Source organism: Microcaecilia unicolor, chromosome 5 (assembly GCF_901765095.1).
Source record: "Microcaecilia unicolor chromosome 5, aMicUni1.1, whole genome shotgun sequence".
Taxonomy (NCBI): Eukaryota; Metazoa; Chordata; class Amphibia; order Gymnophiona; family Siphonopidae; genus Microcaecilia; species Microcaecilia unicolor.
In genome coordinates this window covers 226,768,295-226,794,601 of record NC_044035.1, presented here as the reverse complement: position 1 = coordinate 226,794,601, position 26,307 = coordinate 226,768,295, and the positions used below count along the sequence as shown (strand labels likewise).

The window sequence follows — 26,307 nt, the reverse complement described above, 5'->3', positions numbered from 1 at the left end:
GCTGGTAGCAGGAATGCACAGGATCTCCTGTGCAAGTTTTGCCAGTTTTTGGCTAGTACTTTTGCTTGTTTTTCCAAAAAAATCAAAACACTGTCGTCTGCATTAAAGAATGATACAGGGATAGGAACAAAATTTGTCCCTCTCCCCGTGGGCTCTGTCTCCATCCCACCCTGTCCCCATGGGCTCTGTCCATGTCCCATCCCTGTGGTCAACCACGTGTTCCCGTCCCTGTGTCATTCTCTAATTCTGGGCCCCTGCTCCAGAGTAGTGCCATTCAAATTTAATGAGGGATGGACTAGTCTGGCAGATTTCAGCCGCAACTGCTATTTAGATTTTGAGGGAAGAAAAAAAAAATGTTGTATTAGGAGAAGCTCATAATCTTTCTCCACAGGACACTGGGGGGGGGGGGGGGGGGGGGGGGGGGGGAAGCAAGGATACCTCACAGTGAGGTTTTTCCCTCTACTAGAGGGAGGAGTAAGGAACTAGAGGAACTAAATCATCCACAAATTAACTAAATCCCAAATGTGCTGCCAAAATCCTCCAGGAAGATCATAAAAAAGGAGAGGAGCAAGTTGCAGAGTTCCAGTCCTAGAAGGGAGGGGAGGTGGAACTGAAGAGAGTTGAAGTCCAGGTATGTGACCTACTGTGGATAAAGAGGTAGGAATCTGAGCCCTGGGTGCATTCTGCTAGCCTAAGCCTAGAAATATCTGTGGTGGCTTAGATTAAAGGTGGATGCATTCCTAAGAGAGAGAGGTCCCCACTACTAAATTGTACTGAGGAAGAGGTTCTGAGAGGTACAAACACCTGTCCAAGGAGCCATAAATAGAGAAGGGGGAGAGGAGAGTATTGTACCCTAGGAAACTGCTGGAGGAGATATGCTGGGAAGCCTGAGTGAGAACATCTTAACAGTAAGCAACCTGGACACTTGTTGTCACTACCTAACCCTTTTCTTGCAGACTGTATGCTTGACTGTTTTCATTTGTCACCTATTATACATCTCTGTGCTTCTGGGGAGTGCAGAATAAATGGGCATTTTCATATAAACTGTTCATGGACTTCAGAGTTTGTCATCATGGGAGGCCTGGCTAGGCCTGAGTGTGAGAGTGTTGTTTGCATTTCCATCAGGGATGCTTTAGCTGTGTGCTGTGGATGGCAGTAAACAAAGGGGAATAAGTGTTTATATTTTAACCACAGACACATATAAATTATTTGGTTTGTATGGCCTCTGGGTCACCCTTGGCCCTTCTAACTGAGGACCTGTTACACTGATATGCACAAAAGAGACTGCTTGGCATACTTGGATATGTGAAGGCTTACCTGCAAAGTTAACTACTACTACTACTATTTAGCATTTCTATAGCGCTACAAAGCGTACACAGCGCTGCACAAACATAGAAGAAAGACAGTCCCTGCTCAAAGAGTTTACAATCTAGTAGACAAGAAATAAAGCAAACAAATCAATTAATGTGTAGAGGAAAGAGGAGAGGAGGGTAGGTGACAAGGAGGGGCATAATCGAACAGAAACGTCTATCTCCATGGGCGTTTATCTCCGAGAACGGGTCCGTGAAGGGGCGGACCGAATCGTATTTTCGAAAAAACATGGACGTTTATCTTTTTTTGAGCTGGGCGTTTTTGTTTTTCAGCGATAATGGAAACCGAAAACGCCCAGCTCAAAAACGAATAACTCCAAGACATTTATTCGTGGGAGGGGCCAGGATTCGTACTGCACCGGTCCACCTCACATGCCAGGACACCAACCGGGCACCCTAGGGGGCACTTTTACAAAAAAAAAAAAAACAAGGTAAACAGCTCCCAGGTGCATAGCACCCTTCCCTTGGGTGTTGAGCCCCCAAAATCCCCCTCAAAACCCACTGCCCACAAGTCTACACCATTACTATAGCCCTAAGGGGTGAAGGGGGGCACCTACACGTGGGTACAGTGGGTTTGGGGGGCGGTTTGGAGGGCTCCCATTTACCAGCACAAGTGTAACAGGTGTGGGGGGGGGGGGATGAGCCTGGGTCCACCTGCCTGAAGTCCACTGCTCCAGTGACCTGCATACTGCTGCCAGGGAGGTGGGTATGACATTGAGGGTGAAAATAAAAAGTTGTGAAACGTCATATTTTGTGGTGGGAGGGGGTTCGTGACCACTGGGGGAGTCAGGGGAGGTCATCCCCGATTCCCTCCAGTGGTCATCTGGTCATTTAGGGCACTTTTTGGGGCCTTATTCGTGGAAAAACAGGGTCCAGGAAAAGTGCCCTAAATTCTCGCTAAAAACGCATATTTTTTTTCCATTATCGGCGAAAGGCGCCCATCTCTGATCGGCAGATAACCACGCCCCAGTTACGCCTTCACCACGCCTTCGACACACCCCCATCAACGTTGTCCGCATCCGCGACGGAGTGCAGTTGAAAACGTCCAAAATCGGCTTTTGATTATACCGCTTTATTCGTTTTTGGGAGATAAACATCTATCTCCCGATTTGGGTCACAATATAGGCGTTTTTCTCTTTCGATTATAAGCAGGAAGGTCATACTAAATGGAAGATAAAAATTTGGGTTGCATAACTTTTAAGTAATATACAGCAATGACCAAGTGAGGCTCTGTTGTGGGAATACTGGGTACAAGCCAATCATGAGTTGAAAGATTTAAGCTCTGTACTACTGGAAACAAATCAGTTAAAAAAGGTGATGCTACTTGTATTTCATTGCAAAAAGAACAGTGTTTAATATACAAATGGAACACAGCAATCCCTGGAGGATAAAACAGGGAAGCTGAATTGACCACAGCAATCCCTGGAGGATTAAACAGGGAAGCTGAGTGGACCAATCTATGAATATGGTCAGGAACTATACTCAATCAAAAGTTTAAACGTCATTATGCATTAGGATTCATGTAGATTAAAATGAGACTTGGCATTTTTTTGCTGGTTAGACTGAGGAAGAAGAGTATGAAAGCCCACTAGTGAGTTATGGCAATTCGCAATTGTTGATATTAATAATTATTTAAAGGATAGTTGATAAAAAAAGTAATTGCTATATTTTATTTTGTGCAGCTTGTATAAGTCCCCTGAAGAAGCTACTGAAGACAAAACTAGGATCCTTGTTATACACTCTGAGTAACCCTAGATTTATACATTTCTGCATTTGAAGAAAGTCATTACCCCTATATAAATAAATTAAAACTTCATATAGATCTTTTGAGAAGGTCTTGAAGTTCACAAACTGATTAATCATCCAGCATTGTTGAAGTTTCATCAAAGTAACATATAAGTGAATTGGTTACATTTGGTAATTTAAGTAAACAACAATTTACAAAGGAGAATGAAAATTTATAACGTCAATAGTGAAATGATGGGAATGGGGTGCCTCAGTGTGTTATAATACACAATATAAGGCATAATTAATTTCTAAGCACTAATCACAATTATTAATAATAATTTATTTGTATTTTTTCAATTAAAATTGAGTTTGAATATTAATAATATAGAAAATGTTGGTATATACAAATAATAATTCATTGGTGGTATATAAAAAAAGTTTAAAAAATAATATTAAAACCTGGAAAAACAAACAAGAGAAGCTACAAACTTACACCCTTTTCAAAGTGCATAAGAAAAATCCACAGCAAGTGGTCAGACCCAAATTGCTCAGAGCCCACTATTGGGCTCATTTTCGAAAGAGGATGCCCGGCTTTCGACACAAATCGGAAGACGGGCATCCTTCTCACAGGGTTGTTCAAATCGGTATAATAGAAAGCCAATTTTGGACGTCCCCAACTGCTTTCTGTCACAGGGACGGCCAAAGTTCAATGGGGTGTATCGGAGGCGTAGCGAAGGCGGGACCTGGGCGTGCCTAACACATGGACGTCCTCGACCCATAATGGAAAAAAAGGGCGTCCCTGATGAGCACTTGGACGACTTTACCTGGTCGTGCTTTTCTTACGACCAAGGCACAAAAAGGTGCCCGAAATGACCAGATGACCACCGGAGAGAATCGGGAATGACCTCCCCTTACTCCCCCAGTGGTCACTAACCCCCTCCCACCCTCAAAAACATCTTTAAAATATTTTTTGCCAGCCTCCGATGTCATACTCAGGTCCATCACAGCAGTATGCAGGTCCCTGGAGCAGTTTTAGTGGGTGCAGTGAACTTCAGGCAGGCGGACCCAGGCCCATCCCCCTCCCTACCTGTTATGTTTGTGGAGGAAATAGCGAGCTCTCCAAAACCCACCAGAAACCCACTGTACCCACATCTAGGTGCCCCCCTTCACCTGTAAGGGCTATGGTAGTGGTGTACAGTTGTGGGTAGTGGGTTTTAGGGGGAGTCTGGGGGGCTCAACAGACAAGGTAAGGGAGCTATGTTCCTGGGAGCATTTTATGAAGTCCACTGCAGTGCCCCCTAGGGTGCCCAGTTGGTGTTATGGCATGTCAGGGGGACCAGTGCACTACAAATGCTGGCTCCTCCCACTACCAAAGGGATTGCATTTGGTCGTTTCTGAGATGGGTGTCCTTGGTTTCAATTATCACCGAAAATCAGAAACAACCAAGTCTAGGGACGACCATCTCTAAGGACAACCAAAATTCAAAGATTTGGGCGTCCCCGACCGTATTATCGAAACGAAAGATGGACGTCCATCTTGTTTTGATAATACGGGTTTCCCCACCCCTCCATCGGGATGTTTTGAGAGGACGTCCCTAACAAAACTTGGGCGTCCCTTTCAATTATGCCCCTCTATGTACTACAGAACATGACGCTGAACTACCATGTATTCTACTGGAGCCGACTAGAAAGAAAACAGCAGCCTGAGCTGAAATTCACCAAAGGGCTGGTGATCAAATTCCCCACGCTGTTCTGAACAGCATTGAAAAATTAGTGCTGGAACAGCATGGGGAATTAAAGCCCTGATGATTAAAACTAATAGCATGCACATTTATGCACGTTATTAGTTTTGATCATGGGGAACTTCTGCAGGAGGATTGTTGCCTGAGCATGCGTCCAAGGCACAATCCTCCTGCAGATGTTGTCTGACAGGTCCAGGTTGTCAAAAAAAAAGCCCAGACCTGTCAAACAGACCAGGCTTGAGGTACACTGGACCTCCAGCCCCCCTAACCCCCACCCCCCTCAGACAAGTTTTCCTGGTGGCCCACTGGGCTACCTCTTCCCCCTCCTCCCCCGGACACAGGGGCCTGGAGATCTGGTGGACTTCCAGCCCCCCAACCCCCTGACACCAAAAAACTTTCTCTGATGGCCCAGTAGGCAACCCTACCCCAACCTCTCTGGTGGTCTAGCGCCCAGCGAACCTTGAAGATGGAGGAGGGCGTACCACTCCTTTCTCCTTCCAGTGCTGCCTCCAAAATGGCAGGGTGCTGCCAGGGAGTTCAGAGGGTGCTAGACCTCCAGCCTTCTAGCCCTCTCTGTCCGAGGAGGGGAAGGCTGGGGGGCTTCTGTCTGGGGGGGGGGGGGGTTGGGACACTAGACCACTTGGGGGGGAGGCTGGAGGTCCACCAGACCTCCAGCTCCTTGTGTCTGGAGTGGGATGGGGGGCCTGCAAACATGCAGATGTATCCTGGATAGGGCTCCCCATTCCTCCCCAATGTTCTGCAAACCCTAACGCCAGCTCCATAGCAGCGCCCTTGTTTGGCGCACTGCCTGCTGAGCATTGGGGAGGAATAGTTAATGCCCTGTTTAGCATATCAAACGGTTTGGTTTGATATTACAGCTAAAGTGGAGAGCGGCCACTCAAAACTTAAAGTTCTGGATTTCAAGCGTGCTGACTTTAGTAAAATGGGGGAATACCTGAGGAAGGAGATGATGGGCTGGGAGGAAATACGAGAAGTGGAAGTACAGTGGTCCAGGCTGAAAGAAGCTTTAAATAAGGCCACAAACCTTTATGTAAGGAAAGTAAATAAAAGCAAGAGAAAAAGGAAACCGATATGGTTCTCCAAGCAAGTGGCTGAGAAAATAAAGGCTAAACAGTTTGCGTTCCAGAATTACACAAAAACTAAAGAAAAGGAACACAAGGAGGAATACAGGATGAAACTGAAAGAAGCCAAGAGAGAGATACGTCTGGCGAAAGCGCAAGCGGAAGAACAAATGGCTAGAAATGCAAGGAGGGGTGACAAAAATTTCTTCAGGTATATAAGTGAAAGGAGAATGACTAAAAAGGGAATTGTGAGACTAAAAGATACTGCGAACTGCTATGTGGATAATGATGAAGAAAAAGCAAATTTGCTAAATAGATACTTTTGTTCTGTTTTCACAGAAGAAAATCCTGGAGAAGGACCGCGATGGACTGCAAAAAGTATAAATGAGATTGAAGTGGATAGAGCACCGTTCACGGAAGAGTGTGTGTATGAACAGCTTGAAAAGCTAAAGGTGGATAAAGCCATGGGACCGGATGGGATCCACCCCAGGATATTGAGGGAGCTCAGAGAGGTTCTGGCGGGTCCCTCTTAAAGATTTGTTTAACATATCCTTGCAGACGGGAGAGGTTCCGAAGGATTGGAGAACGGCGGAGGTGGTCCCTCTTCACAAGAGTGGTGATAGGGAAGAAGCTGGAAACTACAGGCCGGTAAGCCTCACTTCGATTATTGGAAAAATAATGGAAGAGATGCTGAAGGAAAGGATAGTGAATTTCCTGGAAGCCAAGAAGTTGCAAGATCCGAGACAACATGGTTTTACCAAAGGGAAATCGTGCCAAACGAATCTCATTGAGTTCTTTGATTGGGTGACAGGAGAATTGAATCAAGGACGAGCTATGGACGTAATCTACTTAGATTTCAGCAAAGCTTTTGACACGGTTCCCCACAGGAGGCTCTTAAATAAACTGGAAGGGCTGAAGATAGGACCCGAAGTGGTGAACTGGAACTGGTTGACGGACAGAAGCCAGAGGGTGGTGGTGAATGGAATTCGCTCGGAGGAGGGAAAGGTGAGTAGTGGTGTGCCTCAGGGATCGGTGCTGGGACCGATTCTGTTCAATATATTTGTGAGTGACATTGCCGAAGAGTTAGAAGGTAAAGTTTGCCTATTTGCGGATGATACTAAGATCTGCAACAGAGTGGACACCCGGGAGGGAGTGGAAAACATGAAAAAGGATCTGAGGAAGCTAGAAGAATGGTCTAAGGTTTGGCAATTAAAATTCAATGTGAAGAAATGCAAAGTGATGCACTTAGGGAATAGAAACCCTCGGGAGATGTATGTGTTAGGCGGGGAGAATCTGTTAGGTACGGACGGGGAGAGGGATCTTGGGGTGATAGTATCTGAGGATCTGAAGGCGACGAAACAGTGTGTCAAGGCGGTGGCTCTAGCTAGAAGGTTGTTAGGCTGTATAGAGAGAGGTGTGACCAGCAGAAGAAAGGAAGTGTTGATGCCCCTGTATAAGTCGTTGGTGAGGCCCCACCTAGAGTATTGTGTTCAGTTTTGGAGGCCGTACCTTGCGAAGGATGTAAAAAGAATTGAAGCGGTGCAAAGAAAAGCTACGAGAATGGTAAGGGATTTGCGTTACAAGACGTATGAGGAGAGACTTGATGACCTGAACATGTATACTCTGGAAGAAAGGAGAAACAGGGGTGATATGATACAGACGTTCAAATATTTGAAAAGTATTAATCTGCAAATGAACCTTTTCCGGAGGTGCGAAGGCATTAGAACGAGAGGACATGAAATAAGATTGAAGGGGGGCAGACTCAAGAAAAATGTCAGGAAGTATTTTTTCACGGAGAGAGTAGTGGATGCTTGGAATGCCCTCCCGCGGGAGGTGGTGGAAATGAAAACGGTAACAGAATTCAAACACGCGCGGGATAAACATAAAGGAATCCTATTCAGAAGGAATGGATCCTAAGGAGCTTAGCCGAGATTGGGTGGCAGAGCCAGCCGGTGGTGGGAGGCGAGGATAGTGCTGGGCAGACTTATACGGTCTGTGCCAGAGCCAGAGGTGGGAGGCGGGGCTGGTGGTTGGGAGGCGGGGATAGTGCTGGACAGACTTATACGGTCTGTGCCCTGAAGAGGACAGGTACAAATCAAAGTAGGGTATACACAAAAAGTAGCACATATGAGTTTGTCTTGTTGGGCAGACTGGATGGACCATGCAGGTCTTTTTCTGCCGTCATTTACTATGTTACTATGTTACCTGCGGTCAGAGCCAGTGAGCTCATTGTTTCACGCACTCGCCGGCTCCGATTATGGAGCGGGAGCAAACGCGGGTGCTAGTACGGTGCTAATAGCCTCTAGCGCTTGCGTTTGCTTCTGATCATCTGTCCCTAAATTAGTAAAGCAGTAAAAGCTTGCACAGTGTCTGAAAAGCATCACTGCGTTTTTGTTCTCAGACTTTTTTGTATTATTAATGAATTCTGCTGTAGGAAACTCTTATTATGGCACACTACTTCTTAATGCATTGCTGAACAGACTCCAGTGAGAAAGCTTGATCTGCTCTCTTCTGAAACAATACATCTTCTTGCTGAAAAAGAAAACTTTGCAGTGACAGATCCTGCCCATTGCTATTCTTGGCATTTTGTTTTTACCCAAAAAGGCTCTGTACACATACAATATGGATGCCAGACTGCTCAACCTCTAGCCTGAGGTTGTGGCTCTGATCACTGTGCCAAGACAGCTGTGTGAGCATCTGCCAGGTTAGAGGGCAGGCACACTCCTGGCCGAGACCCACTGCTACATAAGGTGCTATCACAAATCTTCAGTTTGCCAGCCAGAAACACTTGCCAAAAGTGATAACATGGGACAGCGCAACACCCTAAAATTATGGATTTTAATATCCAGTATTACCTTCTCTTACTTTATGCATTACTTCTCCCCAATTCTCTTCTGTAATTGTTATTCAGTATTCCACTTCAGAATCATAAATTTCATACACAATAGTTCAGTCTGCAATAATATAATTATTTAGCTAATATTTTATTCTATCGCTGGAGGAGATTAAAGCAGATGCTGAGGAAAAGACCTGGAGGAGCTGTTTCATGTGAGAGAGAGGGGCTCAGGATGCAAGAGAGAGAGAGAGAGAGAGAGAGAGAGAGAGAGAGATCCTGGCTCTGGGGTGGGAGATGAATGAGGAATTAAGAGAGAAAGAGGGGACAATTCTACACAGTGCACTGTGCTGTAGCCCACAGTGGCGACTTTTCATTGAGAACTAGTGAAAGTGGGGAGAAAAATAGGTGTACAGTATCAAACCCAATTAAGTTACCCCACCAGCTTTCTATGATGTCATTTCAACACCTCCCCTGATGATACACCAAATCTGTCTTGGATGTGGTTTGAAATATAGGTTTGATTGCCTCTGGGCTGTTTATTGCAACATTAAGAAAAATCGGAAATTCACCACATCAGCGCAGAGCTTCTCACTAAATAACTGGATTGGCTCATGTTAGTACACCCCAGACCTTTCTGTGTGTTTTGGCAGTGGGAGGGCAGGAAGTCACTGATGTACAACATCTGGCTGAACCAGAGACTATTATGTGCTTAGCTTAAGGGGAAATGTTTTTATTAAGGCAACCACCATCTTGATAATGAAGTTATGGGGCAGATAAAACATCAATAATAAAGGTTTTCAAGAACAGGTGAGCCACTTTACTGCAAGGGGGTGAATAAGTGATGCCACAATGAAGGTCCAGAGCAGTGTTTCTCAAATTGGCCCTGGAGTATGCACAGCCAGTCTGGTTATCAGAAAATGCATGTAGCATATCAGTGTAACGGGTTCTCAGAGGGGCTGAGGTTGACTGCTAAGGCCCTAGCAAACAAATAATTTTTGTGTGTATTGTAGCAGAAGAGTGCGGGTCATTTTTTCCCCATTGGAGTCTGTTCAGCAATGCATTAAGAAGTGGTGTACCAAAGTAAAGATAGGTGATAAGCAGTGGCTTAGCTACCATTGAATGAGCCTAGCAAGAAGCCCAGGGCTGCCCAATGGTAGGAGCCGCCTGCTGTCTACCCTCCTCCTGCTTGATTCCCCTCTCCCCCACCCTCAGTAACTTCTTATGTGTGGGGCACAGCAGATAAGAACCCTGGTGGCATCCAGTTTTTGGCATTACCTCTGCCGGCACCCTGTTGTATGTTTAGAGGATCATGGGGGGAGGAAAGAATGTGGAGAGATGACAAGCATGAATGGGGGGGGGGGGAGGGGGGGGGGAGAGTGGAGAGAGAAGAAGAGAAAGAGAGAGAGAGAGACTTGGACTGAAGAAAGGGGAAGAGGTACTGGAAGGGGGGTAGAACACAGGGGAGAGATAGAGAGAGAGGGAGCGAGCACTAGACTGGAATGAAAGAGAGGAGATATGCTGGACCAATGGAGGGAGAGAAGGAGAGATGCCAGACCGGAGGGGGAGAGGGAGTCAGGATGTGAGAGAGAGATGCCGACTCTGGGGTGGGGGATGCATGAGGAATTAAGAGAGAAAGAGGGGACAAGCTCAACATGGGGAGGAACAGGGACACAGAAAAGAGATGCTGGTTATGGAGAGAGCATAGGGACAAAGAGAGCTTGACAGGACAGATAAGGGATGCAGAGGGAAGATGGACAGTGGACATAGAGAGAGAAAAAAATTCAAAAGGACAGGAGATCCTGGAAAGAGAGAAGAAAAAACAGAAAAAGCAGAAAAGAGACTCTGGAACCAAAGCTCAGAAAACAAAAGTAGAAAAATGTATTTTTTTCTGAATGTATTAATTGTAAAATGTTAGTTGTGGAAAATGTGCATCTCCAATATCTTGGATTTTAGTTTCTATTTCTAGTACTATGACAAGTTATCTATATAGTTCTGGAATGTGTTTGTTTTTGGCAAAGTTTGTTTACTGGAACTCTGAAGGGCTTTACCTTTCTCCTCCAACCCCCTTTCCCCATCCCAATTGCCTTGGGAGCCAATCGTAATTTTTCTATCTGGGGCCCATTCAGTCCTAGCTATGCCACAGGTGGCAAGACCTTTTTCATATATGTTGGAAAAGGAGGAACGCTAAAAATCAAACAGTAAGACCGAAAGATGTTGCAAAGTGTTATGTGGAAAGTGACAGAAAAAAAAACCCCAACAGACGTTAAACAAATACTTCTGTTTGGTGTTTACGGAAGAAAATCCTGGAGAAGGATGGCTGACAATGGTATATGTTGTTTTGAAAATGAGCCTCATATAAAGGAATGGAGTGGTTATTGCACTGTTCATAGAAGAAAATGTTTATGAACAACTTGAAAAACTGAAAGTGAACAAAGCCGTAGGACTGGATGAGATCCATCCCAGAATATTGAGGAAGTTAAGAGAGGTTCTGGTGGGTCCTCTTAAGGATTTGTTTAATAGATCCTTGTAGACAGGAGAGGTTCCATGGGATTGGAGAAAAGCAGATGTCTCTTCACAAAAATGGTGACAGGGAAAAAATGGGAAATCACAGTCTGGTAAGCCTCACTTTAGTGATTGGGCGCTGCTGAAGGAAAGGATAATAAACTTTCTAGAATCCAACAAGCTACACGATCCAAGGTTACATGGTTTTTACCAAAGGAAAATTGTGCAAAATGAAATTGATTGATTTCTTTGACTGGGTGATCACAGAACTGGATCTAGGACATGCACTAGATGTGGTCTACTTAGATTTCTACAAAGCCTTTGACATGGTTCCTCATAGCAGGCTTATTAATAAACTCAGCAGGCTGAAGTTAGGACCCAAGTTGGTGAACTGGATTAGAAACTGGTGGCAGTAAATGGAGTTCACTCAGAGGAAAGAAAGGTTAGTGGAGTGCCTCAAGGATTGGTACTGGTGCCAGTTCTATTCAATATATTTCCGAGTGACATTGCTGAAGGGTTAGAAGGAAAAGCTTGCCATTTTGCAAACAACATGAAGATTTGCACCAGAGCAGACACTCTGGTGGAAGTGGACAACATAAGAAGTGATCTACTAAAATTATTAGAATGGTCTAATGTTTGGCAGTTAAAATGTAATAAAGGACTCCAGGATTACAAACCAATTTCTCTGTATTGACACGTTGGTGTCAATCATCAACAGTAAATAATAATATAACATATACTCACTCACTCGCATGCATAGGTCAGCCACCTTTCAAATTTCATAATTGCAATACAAACAGTGACGCTATCATCTTAAGAAATATTCATATGGTGCAGTGCTCCACTATGTATGATCTAGTCGAGCAGTGACAATTTGAACGCCACTAATGAAGGACTCAGCGGCAGTTACCATTTCAGTTTGCACATTTTAGTGTGTACATTAAAATTATGTGAGAATATAATACTAAGTTTAAATGACAGCACCGCACTGTTCAGCAGTATTGTGTTGCATTGTGTAACAACTTTACAGTTTCACTGTTTGTATTGCAATTATGAAATTTGAAGGGTGGCTGACGTATGCATGCGAGTGAGTATATGTTATATTATTATTTACTGTTGATGATTGACACCAATGTGTCAATAAAGAGAAATTGGTTTGTAATCCTGGAGTCCTTTGTTGCTATAGGTTTAGATTGACTCCGGTTAAGGTTTATTTTCCCCTTAATGAAGATAGTTAGTTAAAATGTAATGCAAAGAAATGCAGAGTCATTCTCTCGGGGTGTAAAAATCCAAAGATGTATGTACTAGGGAGCAAGAAGGTGATATGCATGAACCGGGAAAAGGACCTTGGGGTGATAGCATCTGAGAATCTCAAGACGGTTAAACAATGGGACAAGGTGGTGGCCACAGCCAGAAGGATTCTAGGCTACATAGAGAAATGCATAATCAGAAGAAGAAAGGACATGTTGATGCCTATGTACGAGTCATTGGTGAGGCCCTACTTGGAGTATTGTGTTTAGTTTTGGAGTCTGTATCTTGCTAAGGACATAAAAAGAAGAGGTTCAGAGAAAGGTGACAAAATAGCATGAGGTTTGCACCAAAAGACGTATGACAAGAGACTTGAATACATGAACACATATTAGAGACTGACTGTCCCATTGAGCCAGCTTCTCCCCAACAGAAAACTGGTCCCCTATTTCCAATATCAAAATTGCGGCTGCGACCTCCTGTGGCAGTCTTGTGAGGGAGCCATGGGAAGTCATTTTTACAATACAGCCAGCAGCGGTAGGAGCAACTTTGGTATGCGCCTGCTCCAAACAGTCCACTAGATCACCAGGGCTCTTAGAAGGTAGGCCCTGGGAGGCAGAACTGGTAGGTGGCCTGGGGGTATTGGTTGTCTGGGGGGGGGGGGGGGGGGGGGCTGGCTCAAAGGGACGAGCTTGTGGTGGTAGAGCCATGGTTTCAGCCAAATTCTGAACGACAAATTTTGGCCATGGATTCGGTTTTGGCTGGAACCAAAACTACCAGTTTCGATCAGCCTCTAATGTGAATATCCTAGCTAAAAGGAAGGATAGGGAGCTATGATACAGGCATTCAAGTACATGAAAGATGTTAATATACAAACATATCTTTTCCAGAGATGGTGAAGCAGAAGAACTAGAGGACATGAATTGAAGTTGCAGGGTGGTAGACTTAGGGCTAACATCAGGAAATACTTTTTCACAGAGAGGATATTGGAGGTCTGGAATACCCTCCTGGTGGAAGTGGTGGAGACAAAAATAGTGACAGAATTGAAAATGCATGGGATAAACACAGAGGATCCTTAAACAGAAATAAGGTGTAATAAAAACAAAACTTAGATGACCTCCTGGCTGTTGATGTGTTGTGATAGTCAGAAGTGGTACTTAGATGACATGTCCAATAGTTGGGAAGTAAAGCTAGTGCTGGGCAGACTTCAATAGTCTGTGACCCAAAAATGGTAAAGACAGATTAGGATCAAGTGTGTGTGTTATATCACATTCATATTATATACTATTAACGTGGATGCTATGTAACTCAATGGGGGAGGGGAAGACACTTAAGGATGAAATTACATAACGTGGAGGGGCATAATCGAAAGGGGCGCCCAAGTTTTCCTGAGCACGTCCTCGCAGGACGTCCTGGCGAAGGGGCGGGGAAACCCGTATTATCGAAACAAGATGGGCGTCCATCTTTCGTTTCGATAATATGGTCGGAGACGCCCAAGTCTTGACATTTAGGTCTTCCCTAGAGATGGTCGTTTCTGATTTTCGGCGATAATGGAAACTAAGGACGCCCATCTCAGAAATGACCAAATGCAAGCCCTTTGGTCGTGGGAGGAGCCAGCATTCGTAGTGCACTGGTCCCTCTGACATGCCAGGACACCAACCGGGCACCCTAGGGGGCACTGCAGTGGACTTCATAAATTGCTCCCAGGTACATAGCTCCCTTACGTTGTGTGCTGAGCCCCCCAAATCCCCCTCCCAAAACCTACTACCCACCACTGTACACCACTACCATAGCCCTTACGGGTGAAGGGGGGCACCTAGATGTGGGTACAGTGGGTTTCTGGTGGGTTTTGGAGGGCTCACATTTACCACCACAAGTGTAACAGGTGGGATGGGCCTGGGTCCACCTGCCTGAAGTTCACTGCACCCACTAAAACTGCTCCAGGGACCTGCATACTGCTGACATGGAGCTGGGTATATTTGAGGCTGGTATAGAGGCTGTCAAAAATATTAAAAAAAAATTTTTGAGGATGGGAGGGGGTTAGTGACCACTGGGGGAGTCAGGGGAGGTCATCCCCGATTCCCTCCGGTGGTCATCTGGTCAGTTCGGGAACCTGGTGGCTTGGTCGTAAGAAAAAAAGGACTAGGTAAAGTCGTCCAAGTGTTTGTCAGGGACGCCCTTTTTTTTTCCATTATCGGTTGAGGACACCCATGTGTTAGGCACACCCAAGTCCCGCCTTCGCTATGCCTCCGACACGCCCCCGGGAACTTGGGTCGTTCCCGCGACGGAAAGCAGTTGAGGACGCCCAAAATCAGCTTTCCATTATACTGATTTGGGCGACCCTGTGAGAAGGACGCCCATCTTACGATTTGTATCAAAAGATGGGCGCCCTTCTCTTTTGAAAATAAGCCTGATAGTAGCATAGTAAGTGACAGCAGATAAAGACCTGATGGTCCATTCAGTCTGCCCAACAGTCATATCAATTCAAGTTTAAATCAACAAAGAACATGATATTATATACTTGATCATAGCGAGTAAAATGTTGTTAGTTAGCAATATTGTTGGATTGTGTAACTCAGTGGGGGAGGGGGTGTCATCTTAAGGCTGAAAAAATAAAACTGCTCTTTCAACTACTGGCATGCTGGGGTTTTTGTTCCAAGATTGCATCAGATAGAACTGCCCATATGTGGCTGACAAGTTTGCAAATTGTCGACTGCCTGTTTATGATACCAGTGTTTAAACATGAAGAGCGTAACCTTCATGGAGTAGTGGGTGCGCTTTTACTACCTTGTTGGTCAAACTGGATGGCCATGCAGGTCTTTATCTCCCATCATTTACTATGTTATGATCAGTGATGTGCTGGAGTCGGCTCGCACTGGCTTGCGAGAGCAGTTTGTTTTTAACAATTTGGGGAGCTGGTTGTTCAAGTAGGCCCCCAGTGGCTACTTCCAAAACTTGGGCTCAGGCTCCCTCTTGAACTCCCATTTACTTTGCTGGTGGGGATGTCCCGGCATGCTGTTCAGAGCCAGAAACAAGCAGCGGGGAGTGGCAGCAGTCCATTTATTTGGTTGGCAGGGCTTGGCATCCTCTATCAGGAAAGATATGCTAGCGTACCTGCAAGGTGGGCAGGGGAGAGGAATGCATTGCCCCCCCAGTCCCCCCTGCCCCCCCCCCCCCAATTGCAGGGCTGGCTACGCCCAGAGAGAGAGAGCCTGTTGTTAAAAATTTATCAGCACACCACTGGTTATGATCAATATGCATGACGTAACTTTGTATGCAATGAATATCTCACGCATATTCATTGTGAACATCCTGAAAACCAGACTACTGAGGGCAGAGATGCAGGAGTTCAGACCTCGAGTGCTGCAAACATATGAATGAGAGAGAGCTGCATGGATACAACCTCTAAAGTATGCAAAAATCTATCTATGCAAATTCATTAGGGATATCCTGAAAACCTGGTCTGTTTGTGGCACTCAAGGCCTAACTCCTACATCCCTGAATTAGTGAGTACCTCAGGAATGGCTTGAGAAACACTGGCCAAGAGCACTCAGAATAAATCTCAACACAACTGACAATTTTATTTATATAATTAATATGTAAAGATACCGTTGACGTCATGTAAGAATGTTTTTTTTCTGTGGTTAAAGAAAACCTTGATAAAACAAACCCTATGTGAATTGCATGCATACCTATAGTGTCCATTGTGTCCCTCTCTTCAATGAGAAGCTGTGCTCGAGGAATATCAATATGCATCCTCAGTGTCTGCTGCTTGTTCAGTGTGTCAGAAGTCCGGGTATTCTTGCTGTAAATAGAACAAGGAAAAAAATACATTTATCATCATCATCAATTTGTTTCATGCTTTTCCAACTAATGGAGCTCAAAGCATGATACAATAGTTTAGGATCTGCACTGAAATATATCCATTAAAATAAAAAGCTCTACATCAAAGTATGTAGAAGGCAGTTCTATAAAAGGATGCTTATTTGGAGCCTATTTATAAAGAAAAGTAGAATACTAGCATAGTAGGGCAAACAGAGCTAGTGTAAATGCTTGCACCTAGATTTATTTATTGTTGTTACATTTGTACCCCGCGCTTTCCCACTCATGGCAGGCTCAATGCGGCGGGCAATGGAGGGTTAAGTGACTTGCCCAGAGTCACAAGGAGCTGCCTGTGCAGGGAATTGAACTCAGTTCGTCAGGACCAAAGTCCACCACCCTAACCACTAGGCCACTCCTCCACAGAAAACATGCATAAATTACAGCAGTCTATAATGCACATCAATGACTGTGCACCCCACTCTGCTCATACGTATGTCCACCTTCAAAATACGTGCCATTGTATTCTAGCTCAGTTTTAAACAGTAGCATGTAGCTGGAATATTGGCAGTTATGGAGCCTTAACCTTGGTGCCTTCCTTATAGAATTACCCTATGGTGTACATTTGAAACCTACAACTGATGATAACATTAGAAAATAGGCATAACGGACAACAGCATAGATAGGAAGAAGTTAGGTGGCCTTTACCTAAAGTGCGTTAAACAGTTGAAACATGAATTAGTACATGTTAATAGTACACAACATAACAGCACACACTAACTACCTAGAATGGAATGGGACATAAAATGAGCCATGCAGTTTTATGTATTTAGTTCACTCCTTTTCAAGTTAACTACTCTCCAAAAAGAGTTCAGGGTGGTTAATGATGCAACTGAAAAAACTTAACAGCATTTATACATTAATCTGACAATATCTATGATAAAAACAAAATAATAAATACTGACAGATTATCAATAAAATGTATGAAAATAACAACACAGCCAGATTACATAAAGGCAGTCATTTTAGAAGCCCTATTTATATCTTAGACATGCATAAACCGGCATTTATACATATTGCATACACACCGCTTTCAGTGAATCTCTTCATAAAGGTGGTTATAAAACCAAATAAATAAAATACACATCAAAATTCCAATTTAAAAAACCCTTGATATATACATGCCCAAAACTTGAATATGTGCATATTGCAGGGGGTGTAGTCTGGGCATGTTTTGGGTGGGGCAAAAAGATACATAATCTGGCATAATATGACCTTGATGTTTTTGTGTGCTTGTGATTATTTTTCCATTTTGATAGATGCAGTGATGTAGCCAGGAACGTTTCACAGAGGGGTCCATCTCCCCGCCACCCCCACCACCTTAAAACCCTCTCGGCTTTTAAGGTGGGTCGGGCTGGGTCTGACAGGGGATGCGTACGCCTACCCTAAATACACCACTGGATAGATGGCTTCCTACTGATCCTCTCTTGTGTCCTGTTTCTAGCTACCCCTTCCCCAAGACTCGTGTTTGATTACATGAATTCTTGCTGGTACATTACTGCACTCTGCCCAACTCCAGCCTCTCACCCCTGTTGCTGCTCTAAGGTCGCTGGATCATTATTGCATTCTGCCTGATTCCATTCTCCTACCCCCACTGCTGCTCTAAGGTGATGTCACTTTCCTGCGAAGATCTGAGTTCACCTGGTGTAAGGTGCATCATCATTATTGCTGCTGCTGCTGCTGCTGCTGCTTTTCTGTTGCTGTCCTAATGTTCTCTTCCTGTCTCCCTCTGTGCATAGGTCTCTGGAACATTATCGCACTCTGCCCGACTCCAGCCTCCCTCCCCTGTTGAAGCTCTAAGGTGATGCCACTTTCCCACAAAAGTTTTTTACACAGTTCAAGGCGCTTGCACCAGAGGCGTGTAACCAAGAAGCAGGTCATGCTCCTTGGAGCGCCTCCTTGGGAGTCTCCGTTCCCCCTCCCTTGGCCCTCTTTTTTTTTTCTCCTTTCTTCCGTTTGCCGCTGCCGGTCCTCCACTACCTGCTTGGATGACTCTCCCTATGCTTTTGTCCCTTCCTCCATCACGGTTCACTCCTGTCCTCAGCTTCCCCATTATGCATTCTTACCCCTCTTTCCACTGGCTCTGGACCATCTGTTCATGTCCCTCTTCCCCTCTACTCTTCGTCTCTCCCATACTTCTGAACATTGGCCTTCTCAAAGTACACCTTTGTTACGAATCCCCTCTTGACCTCATCTCTCTTCATTTGTTTGACTTTCTTCTTGTGACCATAACTTGGCTTCATCTTGGTGTTTTTTGCTCCCTCACCACTCCATTTCTTTTCCCTCTGTTCCCCCCCCCCTTTTTTTTAAATAGCTTTACACTTTGTAAACTGCTTTAATGCCTATGTGAAGGCCTTCAGCAGTGTGTTGAAATAAGTAAATTCCTTCTTCTCTTTTAAATGATATTTTCTAGTTTGTACACTGTCTAGTCCTGTGCGTCAGATAAGGTATCAATAAAGTCCAAATAAACGATAAAACAATTCCCTATTTCAGGAGGAGAATGCATCGACATCAACGTTGGGATTTACACCTGCTCCAGTTGCTCGTTTTGTGCAGTGCTCCACTGGAGGGAATAGAGGTGGTCACCCGTTTAATCCTCCAGTGTTCATTCTCCCCCTGAAAGTGATGTTGGCAAAGGATATGAGCACTGTGACAGCTTCAGAAAACAGAGACACATGTGTATGTTCTGGAATATAGAGATCCCCATCGGGATTTAATTTAAAACTAAGTGCTTGCTGTTCTTTCTGTTTTTGATATTATTATTAGGATTAAGATAATTTTAAGTGCACATGAATGATTAAAAATAACAAGGAGGCTTTTCATGACTGATGAGAAGAATGGAGTCTGACATACGTAGGCATACTGCTTGCTCATAGATGCCACGGTCTGGACTGTTGAGGTCTTTTTCCTCCTTTTTAATTATATATATTGTTTGATGGATGATAACTAATAGATTGCTTATTCAGCTTGATTTTTTTAAAATTTTTGTTCTGAAATACCAACATACACATGTATATGTTGGCACATACATATTTAAGTTGGCTTATTGACTCTGTTGATATTTTAGATGTTAATGCTTGTAAAATGATGTTTCTGCCACACATAACCACCAACTTGCATGTCCACTCCTAAATGAATTTTTGAACAGGCTCTACGTTGGTAGATCCTGTTATAAAACACTAGCAGAGCTTGACCCATCCTGACCGGATATCTCAATTCTAATGTGTACATCCTTTCTAAAACTTGACCTCTAAGTCATAAAAAGCAGCAGTGAAAAGCCAAGCCTTCACTAACTTCCTAAAACAAAGGTAATACTGTTCTAACTGTAAATCTAATGGGAATTTATTCTGTAAGAGAGGTGTACAAATCCTAAATGCCCTATTTCTAGCTGAAACCAATCTCACACCAGAAACCCAGGAACAGTTAACAATGCCTGCTGAGAAGATCTCAAAGATCTACCCAGAAATTTTTACCTAGATAATCATGCCTAGACTTGTGTAAACACTTAAAAGTCAATATAAGCACCTTGAAAATCATGCACCAATAAACTGGAAGCCAATGGGATTCATACCATAACGGAGTAACAAACAACATTCGAACTGTAGTATTTTGAATAAGTTGGAGTCTTCTCAGATGTTGCTGGGGTCAGCTCTAATAAGGAGAGTTATGATAAAACAAATTTTAAATAACTAAATGTAATAATTGCGCCAAAGAATCTTTGCGTAAAAAACCCTGAAGACAGTACTGTTGGTAAATATCCAAAAGAGGGTCCACCCTGAACCACTTGGGCCTCCACTTCTGCTACCCCAGGCTCCATACAGCCATTTGCAATGTACTGAGGGGTTTTTCAGCCTATCTGCATATTCGTCCCAGCAACCTCTGAGATGACTCCAAGGTCCACCCTGAACCATGTTGGCCCCCGCTGCCACCCCAAATTCCATCCAACTGCTTGCCAGAAGGCACCTGCAATATCATATTATCTCCATTGGATTGTATTTTTCCTTTCCCTTTTATTTCTTGTGGCTCTACTACACATTTATTTATTGTATTTGTACCCCACATTATCCCACCTTTTTTGCAGGCTCAATGTGGCTTATAGAGTATGGAAATGAAAACGTTGTTACATGATTTAAAAAGAAAAAAAAACAGTCTTATGGATTCTAACTCTCCCAAGTCTTATTCCCTATCTCAAACCACTACATACCTCAAAGATCACACTGTCCATTCTCTTTCATCACCTCACCAGCCATTTTATCTTCTACCTTCTACTCGGCTCTAGACCTTCAAAGTTTTCTTCCTTTGATTCATCCATCTGAGCACATTTTATCTTAGTCACTGTCATCATGCCACCCCTTACTCATCTCCATATTCGCTTGCTCTTTCTCCTCCTCTCAGATAGGGTATCAATCCCAATTCTGGTTCTCCAAGGAAACTCTCACTTCACCTATGCAGGTCAAACAGCAATTCTACCACTCTTATTCCTATTCCTCTCCCTCCTCCATTTTCTCTCCCTTTCTCATGTACCCTATGGAATATCTATTCTGTCTCCAACAAGACTGCCCATATTCACAATATCTCTCATACTCTACATCTTGATGATCTAACCTAGAATTGGCTTTTCCCGGAAGACTCTGCTTTGATTGCTGTCCTTTGTCATGGAGGCTACCTTTTCTCCAATAAACCTTACCCAGCTGGCCGTGGTGGTGATGTTGGGCTATTGCTCTTCCCTTCTGGTAGGTTTCAACCCCTTCTTCCACCTCTGTGACAACCACTTCATCTGCCTATTCACCCCACTACCTCTCCAGGTAGCTGTCATTTATTGACCACCTGATAATTCCTTCTCTTCCTTTCTCACTGACTAACTTCTGGCTTTCCTTCTTTCTTGAAAATATCTTCACCTTCTTTCTTTCTTGGGGAATTTAACTTTCATGCCAATGAGCCCTCTGGTAGTACTGTAAAGCTGCCACAAAAGGTCGTAACAGCCATTTTGTTGTGGCAGCCGCTAAGGGCAGGAGCAAGTGGGATTCATTCCTACCCCCACTGGACCACCAGAGATGCCAGGGGGACCTATTGGAAATGGAAGGTGGGTTTGATCCTTGCTAAGGGGGACTGGAAGGAGGGGCTCTTTTGGGTGGGTGAGAGGAGGATCAGAAGAGCTAGACCATGTAAAATGTTATGTGGGCCCCAGCTGAATATTGGCCAGGACCTGCATTAGTTGCGGCGGCCAGGACAACCACAATTAGCACCAGATATTCAGTGCCAGTGCCCAGACATGCCCCAACAATGAATATCCGGGGCTAATTAAGCCAACAACAGTCAGCATTTAAAAAAAACAAACCACCGCTGGCTGAATATTGACCCAAGTGTTACTCCAAGACTATTGAACCAAAGCATAAGAACACAGGTGAACCATGGACACCTATTCAACACAATTACATCACAAAACCATAAAATGTACACTGCAGTATTCTGCAAAAGTAAAAGTTATACATGAGAACTGCAATTTGGTGTTTCTGACATTAAAAGATTTGAAACACTTTTTTGGAGAGGATTGGGTAGTCGCAGACTGGAGACTGGTGATACCATGCTCTGAAGGGGGTCCAGTGACTCTGGGGAAACAAGCTATGAGTTATCGAGTTCAATTTTCTGTAGTCTTTGTGTGCAATTCTTATTTATTTTGAGTCATCTCTACTGGCTGCCTCTTGGAAGATTGGAGTTGCAGCTCCTCTTTGGGATGAGTGATAGTGAGATTTGATCTTGCTGGGATGGAGCTACTCTTGCTATGCACAATATGCAGGAGGAGTGATGGTACAGAGAGATGAGCAGTGCATTATGGGATATCATTCACTTCAGAACACAAGTTGCATACTGAGAGGCTCAGGAGATTGGTGCCTGAAAGGCAACTGCAGTACCTGATGGCGGTCTAGAATGGGCATGATGCCTACAGGCTCGTGTACAATGGCACTGCCATCTTCTGTGGACACATTACCACCTATGTATATTCAGTTGTTTCTGAGGCTGTCCGGAGGAGGTGCTAATAGTGTGGATTAAAGATGCGAGGCACAGCTTTGAACTTTATTGCCCCTTAGGAGCTACGATGGTAAATTGCTACTTTACATTGAGCAGTAGTCACAAAACTCTACTTTCAGCTATAAATAGCAACAAGCAAGTTGGGGATGTCAACCTTAAAGAGAAGATGTAGGAGTGGAACATACTGTGGATGGACATATTTGTGTTCTGTCACTGCTTGCTAAGTTATCTGACAATTTCAATAGAGTTATTTTTTATATTATGTTAGGGATGATAGTATAAGGAAAATGTAGGGAGGATATTAGATATCAATACAATGCTCAGAGTGGGGAAACAGACAGACGGGGAAGATGAGGAGTCACAGGGCTGGTGGGGGGGGGGAATAGGATTTGGGGAACAAAACATATTGTGGTTTTGGGAAGGGGAGTGTAGTCTGTTTGGGAGTATGCATGTTTGAATTGTTCTGGAACTATATGTTTGGAGAGAATGGGGATTTCAAGTAAGAAAGGGGAGGGGAACGATATATTGGGAGACTGGAGCAATTATATTCATGGGAGGGGAATTCAACCTGGTGCGTGGCATTTGGGGTCCAAAGGAGGTAATCTGGGAAAGCAAAGCCTTAGCAGGGTTTGGTTGGGATATTCTGCGGAGATATAAGGAATGACCCAAACACTTGCCTAGGTTATCCAAAGATTGGTGTATTGACTGGATTAAAAATTATTACCCTTCATGTTGATGGTGTGCACCCCCCAATTAAATGATCAAAGATTTTACAAGCTATTCACAGAGGGCATGCTGATGTGGTATTCCTATAGGAAGCTCATTTAAACAAAGTAGAACATGGCAAGTTAAAGAAAGATTGGATGGGGGAAATTTTCCATACATTCTATAATGGTCATCTACAAAGGCTGGCAATATTATTGTATAAGAGAGCTACCTATTAAGTATCAAGAATCAGATGGGTGTTTTCTTATTGTAGCTGAGGATCTACAGGGGCTGAGAGTAGTAATGTCTAGGAGGTAGGGCTGCAGAAAGCAAAAATTAAAGGGGATGGAGGTATGGTAGGCCAAGATCCGTTTACGGAGGACTGTGTTCGTGAGGGGCTTGCCAAACTAAAAGTAGACAGAGCAATGGGGCCTGATGGGATACACCCGAGGGTGCTTAAGGAACTCGGAGAAGGTCTGTCGGCTCCACTGACGGACCTCTTCAATGCTTCCTTAGAAACTGGAGTGGTCCCGGTGGACTGGAGAAGGGCGGATGTGGTTCCTTTGCACAAGAGTGGAAGGAAGGAGCAGGTAGGGAATTACAGACCTGTCAGTCTGACCTCGGTGGTGAGTAAGCTAATGGAAACGCTTCTAAAGAAGAGGATTGTGACATTTCTTGAACTACATGGAATGCGGGACCCGAGGCAGAATGGCTTCACTAGTGGCAGGTCATGTAAGACGAATCTGACTGTCTTCTTTGACTGGATAACCAAACAGTTGGATGTGGGAGGGGCGCTTGATGTGGTATACTTGGATTTCAGCAAAGCCTTTGACACGGTTCCACACAGGCGAATGATAAATAAATTGAGTGCCCTCGGTGTGGGACCTAGAGCAACTGATTGGGTAAAAAATTGGTTGAATGGTAGGAGATAGAGATAGAGGGTGGTGGTAAATGGAGCTTGTTCTGAAGAAAAGGATGTCGTCAGTGGAGTACCGCAGGGATCGGTCCTAGGGCCGACTCTTTTTAACGTCTTTGTGAGCGATATTGCGGAAGGGCTGTCTGGTAAGGTTTGTCTCTTTGCGGATGATACTAAACTCTGCAACAGGGTGGACACCCTGGAGGGTGTGAATGACATGAGGAAGGACCTAGTGAGGTTGGAGGAATGGACCGATATTTGGCAACTAAGGTTTAATCCCCAAAAATGCAGGGTCATGTACTTGGGTCGCAAAAATCCGAGGGAACAGTACAGTATAGGGGGTGTAGTGCTTCAGTGTGCGAAGGAAGAGCGGGACTTGGGGTGATTGTGTCGGACGACCTTAAAGCTTTCAAACAGGTAGAAAAAGCGATGGCCAAAGCCAGAAGGATGCTTGGGTGCATAAAGAGAGGCATGACCAGAAGGAAAAAGGAGGTGATAGTGCCGTTGTATAAGTCTCTGGTGAGGCCTCATTTGGAGTACTGCGTGTAGTTCTGGAGACCACACCTACGGAAAGATATGAACAGGATGGAGTCGGTCCAGAGGATGGCCACGAAATTAGTAAGCGGTCTTGAATGCAAAAATTATAGGGACAGGCTTATGAACCTCAACATGTATACACTGGAAGAGAGGAGAGAGAGGGGAAACATGATAGAGACATTTAAATACCTGGATGGGTCATATGGCCTTTATTTGTCATCATGTTTCTATGTTTATGCCTCAAACTTATACACACAAAAGTTATTTTCACAGCCCATAGACAAAGTTATGTTTATTGGAAATTACACCACCTTTACAGGGATTCAAACACAGAACTCCATCAATTAATAGGAAAGAGAAGAAAGATTAGGTGTAAATAAGCAGCAATGAGAACAGAGAAGTGCAGGGAAAAAACCAAAATAAAGGATAGGAAAGGCATTTCACAAATACATATTTAATATTGCTGCATCAGGGTCCACATAAGTGGGGTGTTCGACAGAGCGCTATGACATCATGCTGCTCCTATAGCACTCTGTCGAACACCCTGCTTATGTGGACCCTGATGCAGCAATATTAAATATGTATATGCGAAATGCTGGCCATCGTTGGTCCCAGGGAACAGAGAAGCTGGCTGTGAAATGTTCATTTTTGTGGGACATTTTTTGGTAAATTATTAAAACAATCACTAATGGTACTATGTAAGCCACATTGAGCCTGCAAATTGGTGGGAAAATGTGGGGTACAAATGTAACAAATAATAATATATATATACACACACAGTGCACGTCGGATAAGCACATGCTCTGTTTAACTGCATGCTGTACTTCGGTCCCATTTTTGGCACCATCAATTTCAATGGGGACAAACTTCGGTTTAGTGCACCACTGATAAGTGCAAGATTCGCTTATATGCATGGTTTAAGACTGCTCCTCTGCAGGAAAGACTCTGCAGAAGCGAACGCACGGAATATGGAAGCCGATTGGCACGTGACAAAGGGGCGATAAATTTGAAATCTCATTGGTTAACCGCCACAGGCAGAATAAGCGAAAGAAAGTTGTTAGAGTGTACACTGGAGTCGTCGTCGTCATCACACAACTGTAAGACTTTAACACTGGCTGAACGAATAGAAGCTCTTTAAAAATTAGCAAACAAAGTCAAGCTTCTATTATTGCTAAAGAATATGGTGTCAATCCCAGTCAAATTTCACATATCTTGAAGCAGAAAGATCAGCTTCTGGAAGACTGGCAAAACAATACAAATCCACACAGGAAATGTAAACGGGCGGAAAAAGCTGAGGATGTAGAAGATGCTCTTCTTCGGTGGTTTTCTCAAGTCAGGAGCAGACAGTTTCCACGCTTTGGTTCAAGGTCTGACTTTGGTTCAGGATCTAAAAATGACAGAGAAGCTTACAGGCCTGTAACTCTAATCTGAACTCTAGAGTTACAGTAAAACTCATGAGCCGTTGTGACACCCTCATGCAGCAAAATGAGGAAGGAGCTTGAGTGCAAAAACCTCAAAAACAGGATGGTGCGGTCTAGCAACAGGGCAGAGTCAGTTACACCTAGGAAGATATGGTCAGAATGCAGAACTGAGTGGTCTCACAAGTAGATGACCAAACTTTCCAAGCAATGTTAAAAATAGCCAAGCACGTACAGCAGAATTCAAGGAAATATTAACTGTTATGTTACCATATATAGTCATTAAGGTATTGGCCACAAAATTAACATATAACC

The 26,307-nt window shown here is 44.1% G+C and overlaps 1 protein-coding gene across 1 annotated transcript in view; it reads right to left on the bottom strand.

The window, feature by feature from the left end:
* The window catches only part of DSCAM (DS cell adhesion molecule), a 999,367-nt gene that overhangs the window by 61,152 nt on the left and 911,908 nt on the right, over positions 1 to 26,307 (bottom strand). The window contains 1 exon segment of the mRNA XM_030205023.1: positions 16,200 to 16,312. Coding sequence (XP_030060883.1) covers positions 16,200 to 16,312 — 113 coding nt within the window.